At 40.6% G+C, this 24459-nt stretch overlaps 3 protein-coding genes across 3 annotated transcripts; 1 reads left to right on the top strand and 2 right to left on the bottom strand.

Annotated features, from left to right (window-relative positions):
• Positions 1-538: 538 nt before the first annotated feature.
• epd (ependymin) lies at positions 539-2346 on the bottom strand. Its single transcript, XM_061086526.1, has 6 exons — positions 2238-2346; positions 1489-1520; positions 1229-1366; positions 952-1138; positions 780-858; positions 539-665 (listed from the first exon to the last, which is right to left on the bottom strand). Exons 1-6 carry the CDS (start codon positions 2311-2313, stop codon positions 539-541), a joined length of 639 nt encoding a protein of 212 aa, XP_060942509.1. The 5' UTR covers positions 2314-2346.
• A 6825-nt stretch (positions 2347-9171) lies between these two features.
• LOC133018989 (uncharacterized) lies at positions 9172-10745 on the top strand. Its single transcript, XM_061085330.1, has 5 exons — positions 9172-9198; positions 9370-9525; positions 9625-9726; positions 10264-10446; positions 10554-10745. Exons 1-5 carry the CDS (start codon positions 9172-9174, stop codon positions 10743-10745), a joined length of 660 nt encoding a protein of 219 aa, XP_060941313.1.
• Positions 10746-10838: 93 nt separating this feature from the next.
• Positions 10839-23675, bottom strand: myo1ca (myosin Ic, paralog a). The gene is made up of 33 exons (XM_061086104.1): positions 23653-23675; positions 23121-23349; positions 20229-20387; positions 20020-20135; positions 19289-19487; positions 19001-19081; positions 18724-18903; positions 18551-18649; positions 17760-17873; positions 17615-17686; positions 17395-17514; positions 17219-17301; positions 17008-17113; positions 16821-16901; positions 16635-16726; positions 16412-16506; positions 16250-16296; positions 16055-16135; positions 15742-15847; positions 14927-15044; positions 14716-14829; positions 14518-14594; positions 14062-14130; positions 13555-13639; positions 13284-13443; positions 13063-13146; positions 12883-12976; positions 12730-12785; positions 12364-12499; positions 12024-12094; positions 11848-11945; positions 11635-11734; positions 10839-11512 (listed from the first exon to the last, which is right to left on the bottom strand). The coding sequence occupies exons 2-33, from the start codon at positions 23136-23138 to the stop codon at positions 11486-11488; spliced, it is 3138 nt and encodes a 1045-aa protein (XP_060942087.1). The 5' UTR covers positions 23139-23349; positions 23653-23675; the 3' UTR covers positions 10839-11485.
• Positions 23676-24459: the final 784 nt, after the last annotated feature.

The raw sequence follows: 24459 nt of genomic DNA on the forward strand, positions 1-24459 counted from the left end.
AGTTCTCTTTTTGGAAGTGTCAGTTATATTATTCTTACAAAGATAGACAGGCCTCCAGACCTGAAAACTCCATTTATTATTAAAACTCTGTGTTAATACTATCTATAACACTATTAATACCAATAACACCAATACTGATATTATTATGGGCAATATTCACATTAAGACTGATCCAAACATGTTGCTTTTTAGAAAATCAAGTTTCATTACAATAGCTTTACTTGACAGGTCACAATGCAAAAACTGAAAAGGGTTTTGCCTCTTGTACTTTCCAGGTACCTCTAGCTGCAACATGTCCCCTGTGAGGCCAAAATTAAACTCTTTACAATGAAATAATCTTGGGAGAAAGAACTTGCTCTTCACACATTTGACAGCTTTGACATTTTATTGTTCCATTAATCATATCTGACAGGTTTTGTAAGCAGGACCAACTTGAAAAGCGACCAACTGTTAGTGATTATGACTACATCTATAATCCATGTTATATCTTGTGTCCCCCTCATTACATCAAAATGTAATTCTGCTGGTGAAGCCTCATCTACATGAACTCGTTGAGGAAGCTGTTCACTGTCCCTTCAGGCGTCTCCTCCACAGGCAGTCCCTGGCAAAAGGAAGGCACCAGGAGGAGATCGGGATCCTTGATCTCGTTTTCAACGTCCAAAAGGCTGCGAGAAAGTGATTTAAACATTACATGGAGAGCCAGTAGATATGAGAAAATATCCTAAACATGCTTGGAGGGTTGATTGGCATTTAAAAATACAATTAAAGAAGAAACCAACCTGAACATGAATGATGTCTCGTCTAAGTACATTGAGAACACAGGCAAACATCCCATGGTTACAGACATGGAGTAGAAGCCTGAAAAAGAGAAAGATAGAAACAACTATGAATGACGCACACTTTACAGAGTGTCACAAGAAGAGTCACATTATTTGACTGCATCTGTCCCACCCTTCATGTCCGGCATTGATCCCATCCACGCGTTGACCTTTAATCCCTCTCCTTCAATGGATGGATTCCCACTGTTTATCGTAGCCAGAAACTTGGCATCATTAGGAATTTGTAGAGGATGGATGGTGCACTGCAGCGTCTTTTTCTCACAGGTCTGGTTTTTGCTGTCGATCTCATAGAATATTCCCTGGCAGACGTAGACATGGATTCAAAGATCAGGGTGCAAAACCAGTTCTCAAGTGAGTTGTGACATTTATTCAAGTGAGAAAACGGTTACCTCCTCAAAGAACATCAGCAGATCCAAACTCAGTGTGGCGTTTGCGAAGTTGCTCTCGTTTGATCTGAACCGCAGTTTCTTGCCCATCGAGTCGTAGGTGATGGCCCCATATGCTCTCATCTCACCCTTCATTTTCATCTGGTGTCATTCAACAACAAACCGTTCATTCAGAGAGAAAAGAGTGGTGGTTTGATTCTATATTTCCAGTTCTTGTCCTGGTGCTGTAAAAAGTGTTCAAAAAATGATCACAACAAACTCACCACAGACAGGAATCCTGTCATGTTAGGTGAATCTGAAAAGACAACAGCTGGTTAGAGGCAGGGCCACTTCTAGCTGTTTGTGTGTTTTATTGTTTTAGATAAAATAAAACAACAAATATTTGTAAAGAAATTAGTTTGTAGAAATATTTGTAAGAAAAACTGTCTCACACAAACATACACACACACACACACGTATTTGAAAGAACAACCTTCTTCAATAAAATAAACCAAAGAATTGTATCCCTGTTATACTATTGTTCAAATTAGATAAGTATAAAACAGAACTATACGATTAGTCACACAAAACAAAGGAATAGTTACAAAACTGTACAAACTCTGCAGAAGACATTATACATTGCACAACTCAACAGGCATCGGTTGCATGGAGCTCGACAGATGCACACGTCTGCATTTCATTCTGGGGCAGAGACCCAAGCAGCCATGCACAGCTCCACTGCCTCAGCCAGAGTGTGCACAGCCAGGCCGAAGCACCACCGAGCCAGGGGGGGAAGCACCCAGCCCGCCTGCACAGCTCTCCAGGCCCGGCCAGAGCGCAGGGAGCCACAGGCAGTGTTGGCTGCAAAGCAACATCTATGCATTCTGTATCTTTGACACATTCTTAAGCTGAAAAACAATTGTTTTCTATTAACTCAAATAGGAAATCTGTGATCTAGGAAGCTACTTGACACGGACCACTCAAAACGAATCAACAATAAAGGAACCAAAATGACAGAACCACAAATTCTTACGACAAGGCTGATGGTGATCTGCATGTGTGGCGGCAGTCAAGCATATGAGGACGACGAACGTGACAGCTGCATACATGTTCCTGGTCCAGAGGGAGTCACAAAACAATATCTGAGATGTCAAAAAACAACCGTTAGTGCATCTGGCTTCCAGTTGAATCTATCCCTGCTTTTATAGGGCTGCCGGCCGGTGCAGTGGTGACTGAATCCTGGACATCAAACATCAAGCTGTCCAAACATATTAGACCATGGCCCAGCTGGAGGTGACACAGCAAAATGGTTTCTCTTGTGCTTTCATGGCTTTTGTGATTGTGCAGCTGTCCTCAGATGTTTTCGTGCAATGTTTGGCTGCGGATGCCCCACACTGTCAAAAAAGCCCCTTTCTCAGGACAGAGGAGGTCAAGTGGGAACAATCATGGAGGAGAAACAAAGTTCATGTGGGGGAAGTACATCTCGGTATGTTGACGTCTATATGAACATTTATTTGGCTGTATTTATCGGCTGAGCTTCCCACTGAGGATCCCCTCACAATGATTGACTGTGCAGAGTTGTGTGGACCTACAGTTATGTTTGGAGATAGTTTGGCCAGATATTGATGAAGTCGATGTTGGAGGTCAAAAAACGGTCTTTGAATGCTGACTCAGGACAATCAGATTTCAGCTGCATGACGCCAGTGTCCCCCTGGCCCTGGCACCCCAGTTTGTATTTTTGTTTGTAGGCAAGATTATGCAACTGGATGGATTACCACAAAACTTACGTGCGTCGTTGATCATCACATAAAATGTTGATACAGATCCAGGAATTCTATAAAATTTGTGGGATAATTAGTCAAAACCCATTGACATTTCTATTGAAAGCAGCCGCAAGATTTAGGGAGGGGAGCTACTTGCTTTTGAACAACTTGTGATCTAATTTAAAGTATATCTTCTTTAAATCATGTGTTTGTACTGTCACGTGTTTGAAATGTTCCATAGTTTTTTACCTTCAGGTCATTTCCCTCAACAGGAATGTTATACTACTTACATAACACTTTGAGACAAAAGAAAATCCATTACAATGTAGTTTCTTTTCGAGTCTTTTACCATCTTTCAACTGACTCCATAAAGAACTTCTATTTGGCACATGAAGAACTTACCATAAAGCCTCTACCCCTATTGATAAATGAATATGTGGAAAAAAAGAAAGAAAGAAAGCTTTAACTTCCCCTCTTGTGGTCAGTCTTGGTTCCCTTGAACTATCTTACCCTGTCTTTTCAAAAAGTGATCCAAACTAAACATAAAACCTGGGTTGTTTATATCAGGACAACTGCCCTGAGCCAGGTCAGAACCGATTGTTGTCACAATGACGCTGTGCAGCTGCCTTTTTGTTCTTCAAGACGTCCCTCTTGTGTCTGTGCTTTCCAAAAAACATCTGTCTATCTATCTATCTATCTATCTATCTATCTATCTATCTATCTATCTATCTATCTATCTATCTATCTATCTATCTATCTATCTATCTATCTATCTATCTATCTATCTATCTATCTATCTATCTATCTATCTATCTATCTATCTATCTATCTATCTATCTATCTATCTATCTATCTATCTATCTATCTATCTATCTATCTATCTATCTATCTATCTATCTATCTATCTATCTATCTATCTATCTATCTATCTATCTATCTATCTATCTATCTATCTATCTATCTATCTATCTATCTATCTATCTATCTATCTGTCTGTCTGTCTGTCTGTCTGTCTGTCTGTCTGTCTGTCTATCTATCTATCTATCTATCTATCTATCTATCTATCTATCTATCTATCTATCTATCTATCTATCCATCTATCTATCTATCTATCTATCTATCATCCATCCATCCATCCATCCATCCATCCATCCATCTATCTATCTATCTATCTATCTATCTATCTATCTATCTATCTATCTATCTATCTATCTATCTATCTATCTATCTATCTATCTATCTATCTATCTATGTATCTATCTATCTATCTATCTATCTATCTATCTATCTATCTATCTATCTATCTATCTATCTATCTATCTATCTATCTATCTATCTATCTATCTATCTATCTATCTATCTATCTATCTATCTATCTATCTATCTATATATATGTGTTACAGTATGTTACAGTATTTGGAAAGTATACTGTATGTATACTGTGTGTGTGTGTGTGTGTGTGTGTGTGTGTGTGTGTGTGTGTGTAGGTCAGTGTGTGCGGGTGTGTGTGTGTGTGTGTGTGTGTGTGTGTGTGTGTGTGTGTGTGTGTGTGTGTGTGTGTGTGTGTGTGTGTGTGTGTGTGTGTGTGTGTGTGTGTGTAGGGGGATCTGTGGGTGTGGGGGTGTGTGTGTGGGTGTGTGTGCGCCCACATGATTCACATACTAGTTCATTTACCATAAGTGGAATAAGAGAACTGGTTTTCATTCGAGCAAAAGATGCCGTTCCAAATCTCAAAAGGGGAAGGATATCTCAACACAACTAAAACCACAAGTGATCTCAGACAGAAAAGAATAGAGTAAGTTCTGCCGGTCATGAGGGAAATTTTACATATTGCGTGACGGGGAATTAGGGAGGGGAGGTTTTTTAAACCGAGGGAAGCCCTTCTCTTTATGCAACCACATCACGCTAATTCTGGGAGCGCTCAGCATTTTCTATTTCTGAGAGGAAGTCCAACTTGTTTATGAACCGTGGCTCACCCACTGACCTGCAGTTTAATATCTTATATGACCTTTTTCTTTCGTCAAAGAAACCAATTTAAATTTTTGGTTTGTGAGTTCTATGTGAGTTCTATTGTAAAATATATTCGTGTTGTCTTTTCAGGAGTTAGAAAAAACATTCTAAATTGTTGAGCCCCAGTCAATTGAATGATGTTTGGACATCGTCAAAAGCAGAGTGAGAACTGGAGAGGATCTGGTTTGCAGCCACATAAGATGCTTTCAATGGCAAGAAAATGGTGGACAGCTTTACCAACCAAGCCTGATAATACAGTTTGATTAAATAAACATTTCTCCAATTTTTAATTCTCATAAACAATGATCCTTTCCGTACCTCCCTTAGAAAAAGGCCAACAGCCGTTCTAACCATGTTAAAGAACGAGATAAAGGATTCATGGATCTGCCCGTTTTCTGGATCCACTCCAAAATGTAACGGGTTCTAACTCCACAAATTCTCACAGAAATCGGTTTAATTAACTTTTGAGGGATCCTGCTGACAGAGAGACAAACAGCAATGATAGCATATAACCTCCTTGGCAGAGCTAAAGATAAAAAAACTTGCTCTACCTCCTAGGTAGAGTCAGACACGTCTTGGCCTCACTGCTATATTGTCCAACCAACTTGTCTCCCATTCAACATCTTAACAGCCTAGAAAGAATCTGGTGCTAGTTTTCTGAAATTTCTTAAAAATCTAATTATAATCAATACTTAAACGTTCCAAGAAAAGAAATCAGATTTGGAGTATTCATTTATAACCTATGTGCACTTGCTCTGATAAGTTTAAAATAAACTTAATACAAACACTGTAAACATACTTTACATTTTATTCATTGACAATTTGATTAAATTCCATAGGCCTACTACCATATACTACATTGTGAACACTGTAGGGGAAAGTGTCATGTTATGTGGGTTAATTGAATTCAGTTGGTGATAAATGTCTTTCAGGTTATCTCTGAGTAATAAACTGGTTGACAGACAAATGAGCTTTGAACCCTCATGAACAAAGTTACAGTGGCCACCTAAGGCATGAGTGCATAGTTACAGTACAGACTCTGCAGCTGTCGGGCAAAACGAAACTGCAGCGCTATGCTAAAGTGAAACTGGCCCACCACAAAGAGGTAGGTTGAAACCACCGGTGGGTAGTGTTACTAGTGCAGAGGAATTTTCAAGGATTTTATTAAAAGATTTTATATTTTGAAATGAATTGCATGGCTCCTCTCAGATTTCATAACAAAAGTTCACCTTTGCCCTGTCACTCCGTCCAAGTCTCATGCATTGTTTTATTGAAGTCACTGTGAGATAGATATGTGTATTTTGTAAAACCTGGTAAATTCAAAGAAATGACACTACCCTATACATTTGCACCCTGATCACTATATAAGTCATGTGGTTTTTCTCTTGTTGTGTCTTAAATTAACCTTTTTTATTGGCAAAAACCGACTGACACAAATGTACTACGAATGATTAACCTGCTCTTTTTAAATTTCACTGTTCTCCAAATGTGTCATTCTATAAAATGTTGCTTGTAGGGTGAAGGTTTAGTTTTATTCAGGACAGCATTTCATAGCTGCTGTGGTGATGAAAGTATGAAGAGGCCTATTTAAAAGTATTGCATAATGAATTGCGCAGTATTGAAGTATTTGGCAGCAGGAAGGTCCTGGGTCTTTCTGAAGAATTAGCATGTTCTTCCTGTGTCCGTGTGAGTTTTCTTGGCTTCATCCCACGGTCCAGAGACATGCAGCTGAATGTTAGTGTGAATGGTTCTTTGTCTCTGGCCCTGTGACAGGCCGATGACCCGTCTAGGGTGGGTATACCTGGTCACCTACCCAATGCCAGCAACCCTTAAAGGATGAGCGTTATAGTTCATGGATGGATAGGTATTTTTCTTCTCTATGTTCCATTCAGTTCATTGGGTTTCTTTCATCGTTCTATGAACACCTTTATTCTGAGAGTGTGAGCTGACACATCTTATTCCATCAGGTTATTCCATCAGTCGGATGTGGCCCATGTCACTCGTACTTAATGATTAGAATCAAACTAATTTGAAATGTGAGGACTTTTTTGTGAGCAGACCTAAAAGGCCCACGTTGACGATCATCACGCCACCGACAATAGTGATGGATAAATATGACGTCTAAATGTTTGTAACAGAGTGAAGTAAAAGACAAGATCACGCAACAATGTTGCAAAACAGCCACCAGACAAATTGACCAAACTTTACTGGCATTGTAAATAAATATATTTCAAACTAAATGTCTTCTAAGTTCAAAAATCCATTCATTAAAACCTTTTCTAGTTCAGTATTTGGTTTGATTTTCAACAAGACTACAGAATATCAACCAGTTATAATAAAGTTAGTTGACTTTCCATTTGGGTCTCATTGGATTCATATTTGGTTAGGATTGTTCTTCCATATAATTATCAATAAATAGCTTTCATTACATAATTTAAATAATTTAACACAGTAAAATATGGTCAAACAGAAAATGTAATTAAAAAAAATGCAAATCTTTAAAAGGCAAAATGATAAATTGTGGAAATTACTATGAGCTAATTATTCTGAACAGGAAAATCCACTAGTTTTGTCAATAACTCCATATTTAATTATTTATAGTAAAAACGTTTTTGTCAGTGACAATGACAGGGGGGGACCTCTTTTTCTCGAATTTGGTTTTGGGAGTCATTACTCAACTGCATCATGAGACTCCTAGAATATTCCCTGAAGATGCAGTGGTTCAAACTTAAATTCACTTCCTCTGGAAAATAAAGAAGTTTCAGATTTTAGTAGTTTTACCAGCTTACCACTTTCACTGTGACAATTACATGACTAAGCAATGAAACTCTGCAGGAACAACAACAGGAAATAAATGACTAACATTGTATCATGCTTTTATTTAACAGAGACAGAGCACATTCATATACATTTCTGTAAATGTAATAGGCAAGGTTCCCATTGCTTTCATACTACCACTACTACTAACAATAATCATCATCATCGTCATCTTTATTTTAAGAAACCAACATCTGACTCATCTGCCTGCCGTTTCCTCTGTGTACCATTAAATTGTCCATTAATATTGAATAAACATGCTTTATACAATACTATATTCAACACACAGCAAAAACAAAAAGTAGAAGTAGATTTTCTTTTTTAACGTGACTGAGATCCGCTACAGAGCACTACAGTTTTCTTACAACTTCCTCACTCCTTCACAGTGGTGACCACAAGATGCTGAGTAAAGAGAGAGAGAGCGAAAGAGTGAGTGAGCGAGAAAGAGAGAGAGAGAGAGGGAAAAATAAAAAACTCCAGATTTGTCATAAACCGAAAGAAAGATCACACATAAATACTGTTATTGAGCTTCCCTCAAGCATGCATATTTCCTTCTCAGACTGCTGTACACTACTCCTCCAAGGTAAGCCCATCTGGAAAGCAGAGAAATTAGTTTGGTGGTTTGATTATTTATGCTACATATAATTTGTCTTCCTTATGGGGAGAAAAAAAAGCCATGTTTTACTGTTAGATTAAGATTAGGGTAAAGTTAGGGTTAGGCATGTAGTAGCTATGGAGTAAATGTAATGTTCTGTAATGTAATATCATTGAGAAATGACTGTGAATGTAGGTGAGCATGCGCATGTCTATGTATAGTTATGAGTGCCAATTTGGATCAATAGTAATCTTGAGAGGACACGTTGACTTTGTGAGGCCCTGACAAAGTCCAAGGGCTGTTTGAGGGTTAAGACATTATTTTTAGGATTAGGGTTAGAATTAGTTTATTTTAAGGTTAAGGTAAGAGACTACGGAATGCATTATGCCAATAAATGTCCTGATATCTATAGAAAGACAAGAGTGTGTGTAAATTTGGAATATAATGTAAAAAAAAGAAAAACACAGATGCCAGTTAGACTGTTAATGGCAATGCATATAGCTGGAATTAGTTGTGCTGCAATGCTTCATGAAGTCTAGAATTTAAAATGAGTTCAGCTCCAACAACAGTTTTTTTTGTGTGTAAGTGAGTGAGATTTTGTGGTCAAGCACTGTCATGCCTTCGCTGGGTGAGAAACATGTTGATTCATCAAGAAGACTGCGTTGCACGGAAGTGCAAAGGGCTTCCCTCCAAATTGAAACTATTTAGAGGAAACTGTTTCTAAAAATGTACAACCATACTAACTGTGGTGTCACAAAATTACAGAGGAAATTCATACAGGGATGCTATCTGTTGAGGTGCTGAAGCACGTGGGTTGGATGTTCTTCCAGGAATGTTTAAGATATTCATAAAGTTCCTCTCAGATACCATTGACTGTCATGTTCCCACAAAGAGAACCAGTATCTTAACCCAGAGCGCTGCAGCTTGTGCTGGAAGTGACACGGCAGGTCATTTATTCTAATAGCATGTGTTTGTTTCAGATGACTGTTTGGAAGCAGGCTCTCATCCTTCTTTGTTGCGCACTGAGCTTCGTGGACTCTGCTCCGTCCCCAGTCCCCCCGAGAAGTAAATATAACAACTCTTTTCGTCTCACGAGGTCTGCCCGGTCCCGGGTCCAGCAACTGCTGAAGAAATATGTGAGTACTGGAAAAAAACACTGGCCACCTTGTTCCTGGCCAAATTTGGACACATCCAGCATTAACATTCTCTCATTACAACTCTGTTTACTTTAATAGAAGGAGGAGCAGTTGGGAAATAAGCATTTTGAGGACAGAAGCCGACAGTTAAAGGACCTGCCGCTGATTTCGACAGATTTCTACAGCTGGATAAACCTGACGGTTAGTATCTGCCTGTATTCTAAAACAGTTCCATAAAAAAATCTATAGTAGTAACTGATGATTATTCTGCAAAACCAGAGTTAGATCTAGGATTTATGCAAGTCAGGGGCCACGAAATGTCCAACATCCATGCACAATTCCTGATTCACATTTAAGCCATTCCATGTTGACTGTTAACTCCTTAGCTTTGAGCTAAGCCACACATCATTGGATATATTTAGAAAATTGTTCCTTGTTCAAGCACATTGTGTACTTCCAAAGAACGTAGGAATGAAATGCTACACAGAACAGGAGGCACTGCAGGGGCCAATCAGATTTCAGCTGGGGTCCCCCCTGTACAAAAGAGTCTCTCAAAATTTCTACAAATCTATTTCCCCACAAAAAAGCAAAACCTGATGACAATGTCAGAATGTCTCCCCTTGCAGAATGGAAAACCTCAAGTGGAATTCCCCTTTTTAAAAATATCAAACATTTAGAAGGTGCTTGTGCAACATCTCGATTATGCAACCATCTGATTGTCTGGTGTTGTGCGTGCAGGACTGGGAACGGCTGAATGCTGCTCTCATGGACATGCAGGCCTACTGGAATAAGCTGGAGTGGAAGAGAAAACAGCTGGAGAATGAGGAGAACGAGAACATGGCGGTGCGCACCACTTTACCTCAGAGCATCAGGCACATTCAGCTGGATCTGAGGGACCTGATGAGCCAAGTCACCAGTCAGGTATGCACAGTCTCAAATCTGCAAACATATTGTCCCCTTTGTAGGACTTGGGAGGAAGTGACACCAAGACCAGTCCGATTAAAAAATGGTTTTCCTTTCTTCCCCAGATGAGTTACATGAAGAGCTCTTGGATGAGGCCGGCATCTCGTTTGGCACAAAGACCCTTGAGCCCAGAGACCAGCTCCAAAACAGTCTGGGACCGGCGAGTGGAGGGTTACATCATTCTGAGGGATCTCGACCTTTACCTCACCAAGCTGGCAAGAGATTTCCTCCTTCTGGCTTCCAAGACACATGTATGACTCAATACTGAAAAGCACTGTCACTTGTCATCCAGACAGACAGACAAAAAAGAAGCTGAACCAACAATTAGTACCAACAGAAAAAAGACAAAAACAGCTGTGATAACTTTAATCGAGCTTTAGTGATGTGGTCAAAACTTTACATCGAGCTCTATTAAAAGCAAATCTGATTTTTTGGTACACATCTTCTAATATTTAAGGACTTTCTTGGGTATTTCCCAAAGTTTCTCTCTCAACTCCCACTGTAAGTGAGCAATGAGCTCAAATTATTGAGAAAACACTGTTATTCCCCTTCAAGCTCTCTATCTACCAGACTTTTCAAAGATATTTGTATTATTTATTGACATATTTATTTAATACTATTTATTTCAAAGTGGTTTGTTTTATTTCTATTACAGGACAGAGATACAATGTTTTACATAAGACTTTTTTGTATTTGATAGATACATATATATGTGTGTGACTGACAATAAAGAAACTAAGCATTTGGAACTGTGATGACTTCATTTTATGTTTGTCTGATTGGGAAAAAAAGCTCATTGCAACATCAGAGACATTCTTGTAATAAAAATGCTGTATATTGATCACTAGAGGATCTTCTTTATGTCGAGGACGTTGTGTATGCAGGCAGTGTCATCCTGCTGGCTGCAAACTAACAAATAACAACGACGACTTCTGAGCGGCAATCCTCCGTTTAGCTGAAAGGATTATTGTTTGCCTGGCAGCTGTTTTCGGTTTCTTCATGTGCTGTTTGTGCGAGGGACAGTCTGCAGAGGGAAATCAGATTGAACACAGTCAGCTGGCCGAAATGTCTTTTAATGTCAAAACAGTCTCCCTCCCTCCTTCCCTCGAGGCTTCCCACATGACATGAGAACAGCCACTGACTCACCACTAGCAGATGTCCTCGCTTGCCTTTGGCCACCTTCATCTCCGAGCCCCTGACAAAATCAATGATTCCCTCTCTGCCACGAGCCGAAGCAAACCTGATGCTGCACGCCACACATGGAGGTACCAAATAAAGACAGAATGAGAATATAAGCGTTGGACAAGCAACAACTAATGGACTTTTGGTATCTCAGAGGAGCAGTCAGACGGGACTCACCTGCCCGGGTTGATGTTGACATAGTCGATCTTGTCGGCCATCATGGCTACTTTTGTCACCAGCTCGATCACATTGTTGCACTGCAGCACAACGTCTCCCTGATGCACACAGAGCTGGATTAAAAGTGGCTGTGTGGCTGTATGTTTAACAGTCACGAAGGCTGTGTCCTACTGTACCTTCTGCTTATTGTCCGCAGTGGGCATGTGCACAACAAACATCCCGTCGCTGAGAGAGCTCAAAGAGATACCTGTTAAAAGAGAAAACCTGGTTTAAACTTACTTAGCTACAGAACACAATCACAATGAATTAATCTCAATTAACTGGTTAAGAAATCACACAATCTTCATCTACAAATATAACATGTTAACACTCGTCCCAAGGAAAAGAAGAAAAAACACACGTAAACATGCAATAAAAGATTTAGTTCAACAGAGATCATGGATCAAGGCTATTTCTCAACAACCTAAAACATTTCACATAACTGCCCCTCCTTCCCCAGTGAGGGTGGGTTTCCACCTTTCAGAGCTGTGTAGTCGATCCTCTGTTTGATCTTGGTCCTGTCCACCAGCACAGCGAAGGTGTTAGTGAGGAGCAGCTGGCGAGGCCGAGGCTTGAAACCCCTCCTATCGTATTTAACGACTGACGCTCCGTACTGAGGAGCACAAGGATGCACATTATTGCTAGGCAGCAAATTATCATCATCATCATCATCATCATCATCATCATCATCATCATCATCATCATCATCATCATCATCATCATCATCATCATCATCATCATCATCATCATCATCATCATCATCATCATCATCATCATCATCATCATCATCATCATCATCATCATCATCATCATCATCATTACTTTCAAAATGTTAAGTCTCACCTGCACTTTGTCATTTCCAAGAGTCTGGACAACTTTGAGATTGATTTGCTCACGTTCTATACAAAGCAATGGGAAAGCCTCTGTTAATGTTGCATGTCTCTGGTATATCTGATGTATGGCGCGTGGATAATTAAAGTATTTATGAACACGTACCAAGCCTGGAGTCCAAAAACAGCCTGCCAACACTCTGAGGGTAGTCGTCTTTCTGATCTTTGAAGATCTCGCTGGCTACAACTTTCTGCACCAGCTACAGGAACGAAAAAAACACAAAGCTGAATAATAATCTATTACTTCATAATTTAGAAAGTTTCGTGCCTTTGTTCAACAATGTACCTGTTTCTTCCATTCCGGCTGGACCCTCCTGCAGTACTTCATGACCATGTTTCTCATGTTCAGTATCCGCAGGTGCTCAGAGGCCTGCACCATGGGATTGGCAATACAGAATTTGCATTAAGAACTCTGCAGGTTCTTACTTGTGTGGATTCTTACTTTTATGTGCACACTATGATGTCACTCAGCAGAATTATGCTGTGTGTGTGAGGGAGTTTTTTTACCTCAACGAGTAAGGATGGGGGTGTCGGCCAGCTTTTGTCCAAAACGCTCTTGGGCAGGGTTTTCCGTAAGTTCTTCAGGAAGGAGCAGCGCACATGATCCAGGAAATACTCGTTCTCAGGGCAGTATTCCTCATGACGGTAAATGAAGCCTTTTATAAACCTAGTGGAAAAAAAAGGCAGATAGCAAAAAGGGAAGTAACGACTCATTCAAAACACAGATTTAAAAATACTTTAAAAAAAAAAGAACTGCAACAAAGTATCAGTCAAGCACCTGCGGATTAAGTCAGCAGCCTGTCGACGCCTCTTAGCCCTCCTGCGTGCTTTCATTCCTCGCCACCCAGACTGGATCACTATCACTACGTATACACATACATGCACATATTAACACCAAGACATCTTTTACACTCAGCCAGAGAGAACATCCCATGGTTAGTATAGCACAATTTACTAAAACAGAAAGCTGAGGCCAATACAGACATATTAAATATCTACATGGAATTAAAAAAAGAAAAACAAGCATGTACATTCAGATAGATATGTGAGCTAGAATGTGGACCATTGTATCTCCAAATAAAGAATGGGCACATTTCCAAAATAGTGCATGAACATACTTTTAACAATGAAAGAAATCCAAAAATGTGTATTGTCTGAAAAGTTACTTTAAGTAAAGTTTTGAAAGGCTAAACCAAGAGCATCAAAACTGTAAGAGTATTTAATATCCAAACATAATAACCCTGACTGAGTTCTGTGAGTAATCAACAGTGGGAGGTGCTCTGACCTGCATGCCTGATCCGTTGGTACTTGGCTCTCTCCCTGTAGCCTCTCCATGACGTCTGCAGAGTCAAGGCTGGATCAAAACAAAGAAAAGAGACTAAAGGTGGATTTATGCTTCTACTTCGAGGTGTTCCAGACGTCCTGCTGGGGATGCCTCTGGCACAGCAGCTGATGCATAGTTGAGTGAAGCATGGGATCCACTGATTAACTGTGTAGTGCTTTACCAGGTCGTGTTGAATATGCCTTATAAATATAAAGTGATTGTGTTGAAAAATATATATCGTTATAGAAGGCAAGAGGAGAAGGTTAATAGGAGTGGACACAATATGTTGCAGTCCAATACAACAATACCACAAACTGTAGCCAAAACAAATGTACTTAAAGATAACAATATTTAACTGAGAGTCATTATCTTCCATTTCATTTCAGTTGTTTCCAAATCTAAACCACTGCTACTTACCTATCTCTGGCTTTTTTGCTTCGAGTGCATCCTCAGTGGTGAAGAGAGTTTTTGGGAAACGGATGAAGATTTTTGATCTGCAGACAGTTGATAAAACCTGTCATGAATTGCAGTGTGTGCACGTTTTTTTACACATGTTTCATCTTTAACTGTGAAATTACACGTTGCCGCTGTCCTCTTTCTCAAACACTACATCACCTGCCCAGTTTGTACTCCTCTGGCTTGTAGCCTAGGTGGTTGACCAGTGTGGAAACACCGTCAACCAGTCTACCGTTCCAGTTGGGCCACGTCTCAGGACACAGGGGCTTATACCTGAGGGAATTTGCAAATAATCATAATATTGGAGGCATGAGCGCCGAGTAAACACAATCACTGAGGTTGTAAGTTGTTTGGAAAGAAATTCAGTCACCTTTGCAGGAAGGCTTCAAAACGACGTCGATAGGCAAAGCCAGCTCTCCTGACCCTCAGGTTTTCCATCAGGCCGAGGTACTTCACCTGGTGTCTGACCAGAACTTCATCAAACCTTCCTTCATGGAGACATCTTATTCACTTTAAATATACACAAACTACTCTATACTGATTATTATACATTTGATTTTGTGCAGAATGTTAAAAACAAGTGACTAAGACCTTTATTTCCCTCAAAACAAGAAACAGCAAGGCCTTCATTTATTTATATTTGCAACCTGGTTTCATTTCAATATTTCCTCATTTTATATGTCTTCTTGTTTTTTTCTGATAACCCTTTTTCTCTTCTAAATGTATCTCTGATGTTAATTACTTGGATGAAGTTGCAAAACAACTTCCCTCATCTATTTCCCATAAATGGCATCAGAGGGCATGATGTATTTACTCCCAGGCAGGCTTATATTGTGACACATCTGCAGGATTTGATGAACTTTATTAACAGCAGCAGAAAGTGTGAAAAAGTAAAATTAATCAAAATTAATTGCTTAGTCACATCTAAAAAAGAGGAAATTAGAGAGTGTTATTGTGACTATGCTGTACTGATGATTGTGTTAACATTTTAGATTATTACCTTAATATTCATCATGTGGGCCATTGTAGAGCAGGTCAATATATATCTATTTTTATTTCTTCCTTGATCTTTACTTAGAATGTGCCTTCATTTGTTTGAACATGTTCTTTTTTTGAGACCTAGACATGAAACTGATAATGACAGTTATAACAACAGTGCAACAAATTCAATGTGCAAACGTGTACCTGACTGCTTGCCATCATTGGGTTTGATACAGCGCACATAGGATGGTTCTTTAGACCTGAGGATGTCCATAAGTTTCATCAGGCTGTTTTTAAACTGTGTGGCAGCCTAATGAATGGATACAGAAACAAAAAAAGAAAAATACTTTTCTGTAATTGTGTGTATGCAGAGAGAGAGAGAGAGAGAGAGAGAGAGAGAGAGAGAGAGAGAGAGAGAAAGAGAGAAAGAGAGAGAGAGAGAGAGAAGAGAGGAGAGAGAGAAAGGAGAAAGGAGAGAGGAGAAAGGAGAGAGATAGAGAGAGAGAATAATTCTCACCATCTCTGGGCGTTTCTGGTCCATAACCTCCTCTCTGCGGAAGCAGTGACTCAAAATATGGTTTTCAGACTGGCACATGACCTGAAAAGAGACCAAACCACATGACCACATGTCAGCACGGCACACACATGCCACCTCCCTTCAGGAGACACAGAGGTTGATACAGGCTGTGGTGAGGCTTTTCTTCAGGCTCACCTCTTTCAGGTTCCTGTTCAGCGAATCATTGTTCTTTTCCACAAAACCTGAATGAGACAAACAATAACACTGTCATTATGGAATCAGTGGGTTATTGGTCGTGCTCTGTAATAAGTGCCCGCCACTCGCAATGACACCCAACTCACTTGAGGTAAAGCTTACCATTGACATTGTAGTTGACCTCACCAGCATAATGAAGCAGCCTGAACTCTTCCCTATTCATTATCCTGCGGGTTTTTCCATTTGCCAGTTTGTGACTGAAAAGCATGACCACACATGGATATATACACAGGTCTGCACACAGTATACAAATGTGAAGCTGTAGTTAGGAGTCTTTGTTGTAGAGGCCTTTGTCAAATAATATGAGACATAAGATAGTACTTACGTGACAAAATGGGGATGGCCACCCAGCGTGTCCTCCAGTTTCTCTAAAAAGGAGACATCTCCAGTCTCTCCAGGCCTCAGACACTCCTCATCCTGAAAGACACTCACATTGTCAAGTACAAAGACAGAAGCATTTATAGCAACACATAAAAAGACAAATGCATAAACTAGAAGTTGCCATTTCTACCAGAATGGAGATGATGCCTTTGTGCTTCTCTTCTATCAGGTCACAAATTATCTTGTTGTCAAAGTACTGCACTGTCTCCCACTGAAATTAGAGGGAAGAGCAGGTTGTCATACCATGAAAATGTAAAATATCTATTAAAATGTCAAACTGATTTGTTATGAGAACCCAAACCAAAAAACAGACTTACCTCAATTCCTTCTGTCTCGTACTCCTCCTGCTCAGATCTGAGGGTGAGCTCAATGAAGAGCTGCTGGAGCTTCTCATTGCAGTAGTTGATGCAAAACTGCTCAAAGCTGTGTGAAGAAATATGAGGGCAATGAGATCAAATGCGTTTATAGAGTGGGATGAGAAGCAGATTAAGCTGTGGCATATAAAGGGGAAAAGAAAACAATCCATACCTATTGTGCAGCAGGACCTCAAAGCCATAGATATCAAGAAGTCCTATAAGCGAGGAGGGCTGACTGCTGTGGTAGATTTCATCCTACAAGATATATAAAGCAATTAATTTGAAGCACCCATGGTGATAGTCTTTATATTTCTGTCTTAGAGTTGTTATCAGAGCAGTTTTCTGCACCTTCAGAGCCAGCGACTGGTTGATCTTCTCCACCAACCAAGAGAATGTCCGACCATACACAGCCTTGGCTAATGCGTCACGGGCAGACATTGCCTGCTCAAAACTAAGCGGGGTGACCATCTGTAATGTACAAATGAAGGTACGAGAAAAATTGTATTTAAAAAACAACAATAAACGGGATACAGCTAATTATGTGGAACGAGAACATGACGACTGTCACCTCCTCTCCTTTGGCAGTGAGTTTCTTGTGAGTGAGTGCCTCTCCCAGGGCGGAAGCATCAACACCGAACAGCTGGAAAACAAGAACACATCTGTTATCTGCAATGCCTTTTTCTTATCTAATATACTCGTGGGACCGTTCTGACCTTCGCGAGATTTGATATCTCGGTCTCGGTGGTAATACAAGTTTCTCCTTCCTCCCCTTCTCCAAACTGAGTGTTTCCAAGATTGAGAACACCCGCGATGATGTTCAGCAATTTCTGAGGTCAGACACAGGAAAGAAAAAACATTTAACGTCAACCTCATTGACTCATTTGTCTTTTAACACAATAGATGTCTGAGGAGTGATTGGAAGAGTCACTGAGAATATCATTACTACACAATCTGAGTAATTTTGCTGAATAACATCATACTTTAATAACAGTAAGCTGATGTAAACAATGCAGGAGTCCAAACTTTAAAAATAGGCCCTTGCTTCTGTTTTTGGAGTAAGAGCTGATTCGATCAAATAAATACATCTTTTTTGTAGAACACAGTAAATGTAAAAGTGCATAATTAATAAAAACAGAATTGTTTTACTTTGTTAAACAACCAAACTTTACAGAATCCTTTTGGTTTAAACTCGTAGCACTATATTTGGATTTTTCAAGTTGTCCTAGATGTTTGTATGATGATAACATATGTTATGTTTGGCCAGGGTAAAGAATATAAGATAAGAAACCGTGGATATTTCCTTGACTGGAAATAATAATCAGAGTATAATACACGTTGTTAGGACACAGCTTGTCTTGAATTTATTCCTATGACCCTGCAGTTGAAACTATTTCACTTTAATTTGAGGAATGTGGTAAACAAGAGAACATGAGTGAAAAACAAAACAGCAGTGTTGCTCCCTGCGTTAGGGCAACTATCATTCATCGCTGTTGCTGCTTCTCACCTGCACTTCTTCCTCAGTGAAGCCAATAACAGTCAGAGCCTTCATCACAACCTTCCAATTATTCTTGTCGCTAATGGAGCTGACTCTGGGGCAGTTACCCTGAACAAGACGATCAATGTTACACCACAAGTAATGCTCTGATTGCATGGTGCTTTTTTAAAGACAACACAGACCTTGACCAGATATTGGTAGTTCTGTGGGTTTCTTTCCAGGCCCAGCGTGTTAAGCAGCTCTTCATCCCCTCCATCCAGAAGCTGATAAAAGATGTGGAAGTTCCTCTCACCGTGGTTCTGGTGAACTACACGAGATTTCTCCAGCAAGTAGTTCAGGATGTGACCGCCCACTGGCGCCCCCTTGGAGGAATTACAGGAAGATATGTTGTCAGTATGGTGTAAGTACATATGATTTATTATACTAATAGGAAGGAGAGAGCCATGGAGGGAGTTTTACCCTAAAGTCAAACTGGACATCCATGTATTTCCCAAAGCGACTGGAGTTGTCATTCCTCAGTGTTTTGGCATTGCCAAATGCCTACACAAGTGAAAATAGAGAGAGGGAAGGAGATTAATAGCAACAAAACATTAACAACATCAAACAATCAGGAACAAGCAATTAAAACTAATTATGAGCAATCAGAGAGTAGTACACACTATATAGTGAAAGCTAAATAAGTCCCTATTCACTGTGCTTTTGATGGATCATAGCTGTTTTCAGTTTGACATGTCAGAGGTTCATCACCTCCAGAACATGGTTGGCCTGCAGTAGGTGGTCACCAAGGGCAGCCATGTGATGATTGGTGGGGCAGGTGACGGCGTAGTAGAGGAGGATCTTCTTGGAGGCCTCTGTTTTACCAGCTCCGCTCTCCCCTGATATGAGGATACACTGGTCTTTCCTCTCGGTCCGCATTGCTCGATACGTGTTGTCTGACAAAGCATAGCTGAGGGAAAACAGTTCATCACACTGTTATACCACTCCGATGAAAAAATTATGCAAACACCAGCGCAATTCAGTGAACTTGATCCAACAGGAATGATGTTTGGACGACTGGAACTGCAAAATGAGCTGTTAATTCATGTGTGAACAGAATAAAATCACATTTTCCTACTTATTAGTGATGTTATTATTATTATAATATCCAGATCATTCTCCAACAAATCCCAGGGATCAATAGATTTTGCAAGGTACTAAAAATAAAGCAGCTTCAATGTTTTTATAATAAGATATATTTCAATAATATTAATTTCAATAAGGCAAGATACAATAAATTAACTGGGAGTTTGGTGTATATTGTATTCAAATATTGTCGGGTATGTATGAAGTTTTCCTTCTGAAGGTACATGATAATCATAATATGCAAGAATCATAGTATATATATAACAACATACATAAATACATCCTGTTTGATCACAGTGAATAGGTTTCATGATCATTATCATGGCAGCTGACAGTAGGTCAATGAGGTGACTCACATGTGAGGCGATATTTCATAGAAGCTGACCCCTCTGTAGCGTTCCATCTGTGGTTTGGAGTAAATCTCCAGATCTTTGTACGGGTTCACTGACACCAGCACAGAGCCAATATATGTCTGTGCGAAAATATTAGAAGAACAGTCAATACATTTGAATATGTCTCACCACACAACCTAAGATGCTTTGGAGCATGTAACTGGCGTCTTTACGTAGATGAGGTTTTCCTTGAACCGTCGCCGCAGGTTCTCTATGAAGGCTGCCTCACTGTTGTAGTTTTCTAGCAAGACAAAGTCCTGCACCCCGACCCTGTCCCGCGCAGTCAGGGCGCTCTCCATCACCAGGCGCACTCTGCCCTCAACGTCCACCTCCTACAGGAAGACAGAAGAAGGGACACAGAAATGAAGCACCTGCTGATAAGAGACCATCATTACACAGCCTGTGCTCAACAGTTTGTATGGGGTTTTATATTAATACTAATTATATTAATACTTTTTCAAAATAAAAAGGGAAACGATTTTTGTTCTTGGCAAAACCAACCCTCTCGTTGATGTAATAATGCTGCTGGCAAGTAGGGGGCACAAGAGGCCTATTCCCAATCTACCTTATGCACATTACATTCCCCCAGCTCTGAAAGAATTAACATCTGGTGCTCAGCATTACAATACGTGCCAAATAAAACGCAACAAGAAAGAATCTCTTCATGTAATGCGTTCAATAAGTATTTCAATATAAAGTTCAGAGTATCACAGCCCACGACTCAGGACTTACTGAACACATTACATCAAGGTCAAAACAGTTCCACTAAGCCTCGCCAAGATTAAACAATGGAGACATTTAAGATATCCAAATGATAAACAGACACGATAGACTCATCTGTTGTGGGATGGTGAGATAGTGTGTTGTGATGTATGCACGGTACACACAGCTCTATATCACCAGATTGGGTTTAACCTATGCAGCGAGGATACTGTGTGTACATGTCAAACAGAAAACAAGTGTGCAGAAAGAAATTACAAGAAATATTTTCCTGATGTGGATGATACATTCAGCCACATGCACAGTCATGCCCATGCACATACAACGAGACAAAAAATGCCAAGTGTCAGTACCCGATACTTACTTAGAATAAATATCCAGTCCCACACAGTAATCAGTATTTCACCTCAGCCAAAGCAGCTGCACTGTCGTCAGTATCAAATTTGAGAAAAGGACGACTGTTTCCTTCAAAAAAACATGAAAAACAAGCCGAAAGTGGAACAAAGGGGCTTGACTTCCACAGGACTTCTGTTATTCTTGAATGCAAGAACCTCTCAAGAGTCTCGTTTGGCCACTTCGTGCCAGTAAAAAGGTCATTATCTCTCTGCACGAGATGCAGGAAAATCCTTCAGCAAACAACAGGACAACAGTGGAAGATAGCCAAGAAGTGAGAGCAAAGGAAAAAGTCAACCGGACACTTCCACTATAGCCCCCCCCCCTCCACTAGGCTTCACCTCGGAGTATTGTTCTTCTCGCTCTTGCAGGTGGGCTAGTTCCTACAGATAGGAATTACACTGTACAGTCAGATTTTCCAAAGGATACAACAAAGGAATGTTCGGGTCAGCTTTGGGGCAAGTGTTCAGTGGGAACCACCAATTGTTTCTGTATTGTGTTTTTATCGGCTGTGCATATTTCAAATACTTCGACATAACTAACCAGTCATTTACATTCATGATAAGAGAAAATACAATTATCTTTCCCTGCTTGGGGTGTGAGGATGCATTGAAGTTGCAGCTGTGGCCAAATATAAAACATCATGATAGTTTGTTAATTAACAATGACATGTGCTTCATAATTTGAAATGATCAAGAGGTTTTTTTCCAGTTTATCTGCCAGAAAGACCGTCTTTGGATGCTTATCAAATATTATGTCATGCAGCTTATGTAGTGGGCTTACACCTCATTATGAAACTTGGGAAACACCCCCATGTGTTCAGCATACACATCCTTCTTTCATGGTAGATGAGAACGACCTGACCTGACCTGACTCAGGTCTGCATCTTTAGTTCCATCTAATCTCTCTTTCCGCTAATCTCTGATGGTGTTTACTTGTGAACTGGCTGCTGTGCTGACAGTGTAAACCATGCCAAGGTCTGAAACATCCAAATTTGTTCAATGATCTTCTCATGAGAAAATGTTTTCTCTGCTTAAGAAAGGCAGTGCAGTGCTCCACATTCGGACTTTCCACACAACAAAACACTGTTTTCTCTCACGAGTGCAAAACACAGCAAACTTTGTTTTCAGGGATCTATCCCTCACCAGTCATGTGTTATTTTTGTTGCACCATAATATGTCAGGGAGAATCACTTTTAATGGTGATTTTCCCAAAAGCACTTCTTTTGATTCCAGATACTTTGAAACCCTGCAGTCGCTGGGGTTACATCATCTAAGAGGAATTCTTAAAGGATTTGAAAATTGTTATCCTCAGCTGAGATACATGGTCGTAGGGATCTAACCAATATACAATGTAATCCTTGAAGTTTTGCTGACCTGAGGTTGGCTTGTTACAGCACTTTGAGTCTTGACTAACTGACTCCCACTGTGCTTGAGTGCTTAATGTGGGATTTGACTCTGAAAACCAGGGAGCGTTCAGAGAATTCTGCAAGTTTGAGGGAGCTGCAGTGACAACCAGCGAGGAGACCAATCTAACAGTGGGACTTGGCTCCAGGCCCCATGACTAAGCTCTGCTGGGCCGACTCGATTCGGATTGTCTTCCTTATATGGCGTGCCCTACCACCCCATCCCAGGGCGAGCTGCTCTGGTACCACAGCTGGCTCCCTACCACTGATGTGCCCGTAATGGATATGGTGGAAAAATACCAAGTTTATTCTCTTTGGGCTGCTTGAGTTAAAGCTTACACAAAAACCAAAATACACTCTGACTCATACACGGGAAAAAAAGGGGAAAAAAACCTCATAGTGAGTCATTGTCCTGTTTTGCTTTTCCCTCCATGAAAGGGGCAGTAAACTGGTGGCTCCGATCTTGTGCTTACACTATAAGGTAAGTGTTCACATTTACTAACTATGAAAAACACAGCAAAGGGCATCACGGCACTCTGGAACTTACCCTGGCTTGGTACCTCATCCTGTCCTGTTGTTGCTGGGTGAAGACAGAACTGGTGGTTCCCCCCCGGGCTGGTGCCCCTCCTCCTGTGTCAGACAGACTCCTTAACTGTAACTTCTCATCCACCTTTGCCCACGGGCGACAGATTTAAGGCAACTTAATTCCCCCGTCAGTCACTTTCTCTCAGCCTCTCTCCTCTCTCCACGTCTCGCCTCCTCCTGGTCTGGCTCCCCTGTGAGGACAAAGTACACGCACTCAGGCCAAAACAGCAACAGCTCCTCCTGTTTATACCTTCAATACATCATCCCTTTGACAGGTCAAAATAAATGTCTGCCTTCTCCACAAGTCCCACTCCTTCCCTCTCCCCTCTAAACTCCACTGCATGAAACAGGGGCAGGAACTCCACTCACACGTCACACAGCCAGACTAAAAAAAGTCAAAGGAAAGTATGCTGTTGGATAATTAGAAAAAACAGAAGAAGAAAAACAGGGAGAGTAGAGAGGGAAACAATTGTTAAGAGCCCTGAACTACAAACCCGTAATCACACACGCAGCAGCTATATAAAAAGAGTAAAAAACTGAAATCACATGAGGAGATCTAACTACATTCTTTCTTACCCTCCCTCCCAGTTTAGTTTGCGCCCTCCCTTTTCACCCACAAGCCGAGACAGATTCACAGGGGATGTGAGTTGTGGAAGTGTTTCACCCAGCAACTCTCTCTGTTTTCCACTGTTGATGGAATGACTTACACCGGCATCCAGAATACATCTTGGCAGATACTTGAAGGACTGATCTGAGCTCTTATAGTAACTGGTAGATTTTCCTGGCAAACAATCACAATGACACAATTTCAGCTGGTTTTATAGAGCAACAGTTTAACATAAAATATGCTGGAGTGTCAGATTTCTCTTTCCCTCCCATTCTAGGCATTTTTGAGAGTGCAGATCAGGCTAAATCATCTCTGTGACAGAACAGCGCCCTCCTCTGGTTTCGCTCCCTTAACTTTCCTCTCGCCCCATTTCCCCCACTCCACGCCCTTCTCTCTCTCTTGCCAGCATCACCAAATATCCAACACTAAGGAATCTGAATAATGCTACCCAGATGGAGAAAGCGTCTTGCTCTTTTTCCCAATCTCTGGCTTTCACAATGGTGTTTGAAGGGAGGGTAAAAAAAGCATCTGTCTGCCGCTCCCTCCCTATCACACATGCATGCCGGTAGCGCACACACACATGGGAGAAGTGACACTGCCACATTCATTATTGCATCAAAATGGGTGTCACCCAAAATCTCATTTTGGTGCCCTGCCCTCTTCACTGTATGGAAACCCCTCACAACTTTTCCTT

The sequence above is a fragment of the Limanda limanda genome, chromosome 14 (assembly GCF_963576545.1).
Source record: "Limanda limanda chromosome 14, fLimLim1.1, whole genome shotgun sequence".
NCBI lineage: Eukaryota > Metazoa > Chordata > Actinopteri > Pleuronectiformes > Pleuronectidae > Limanda > Limanda limanda.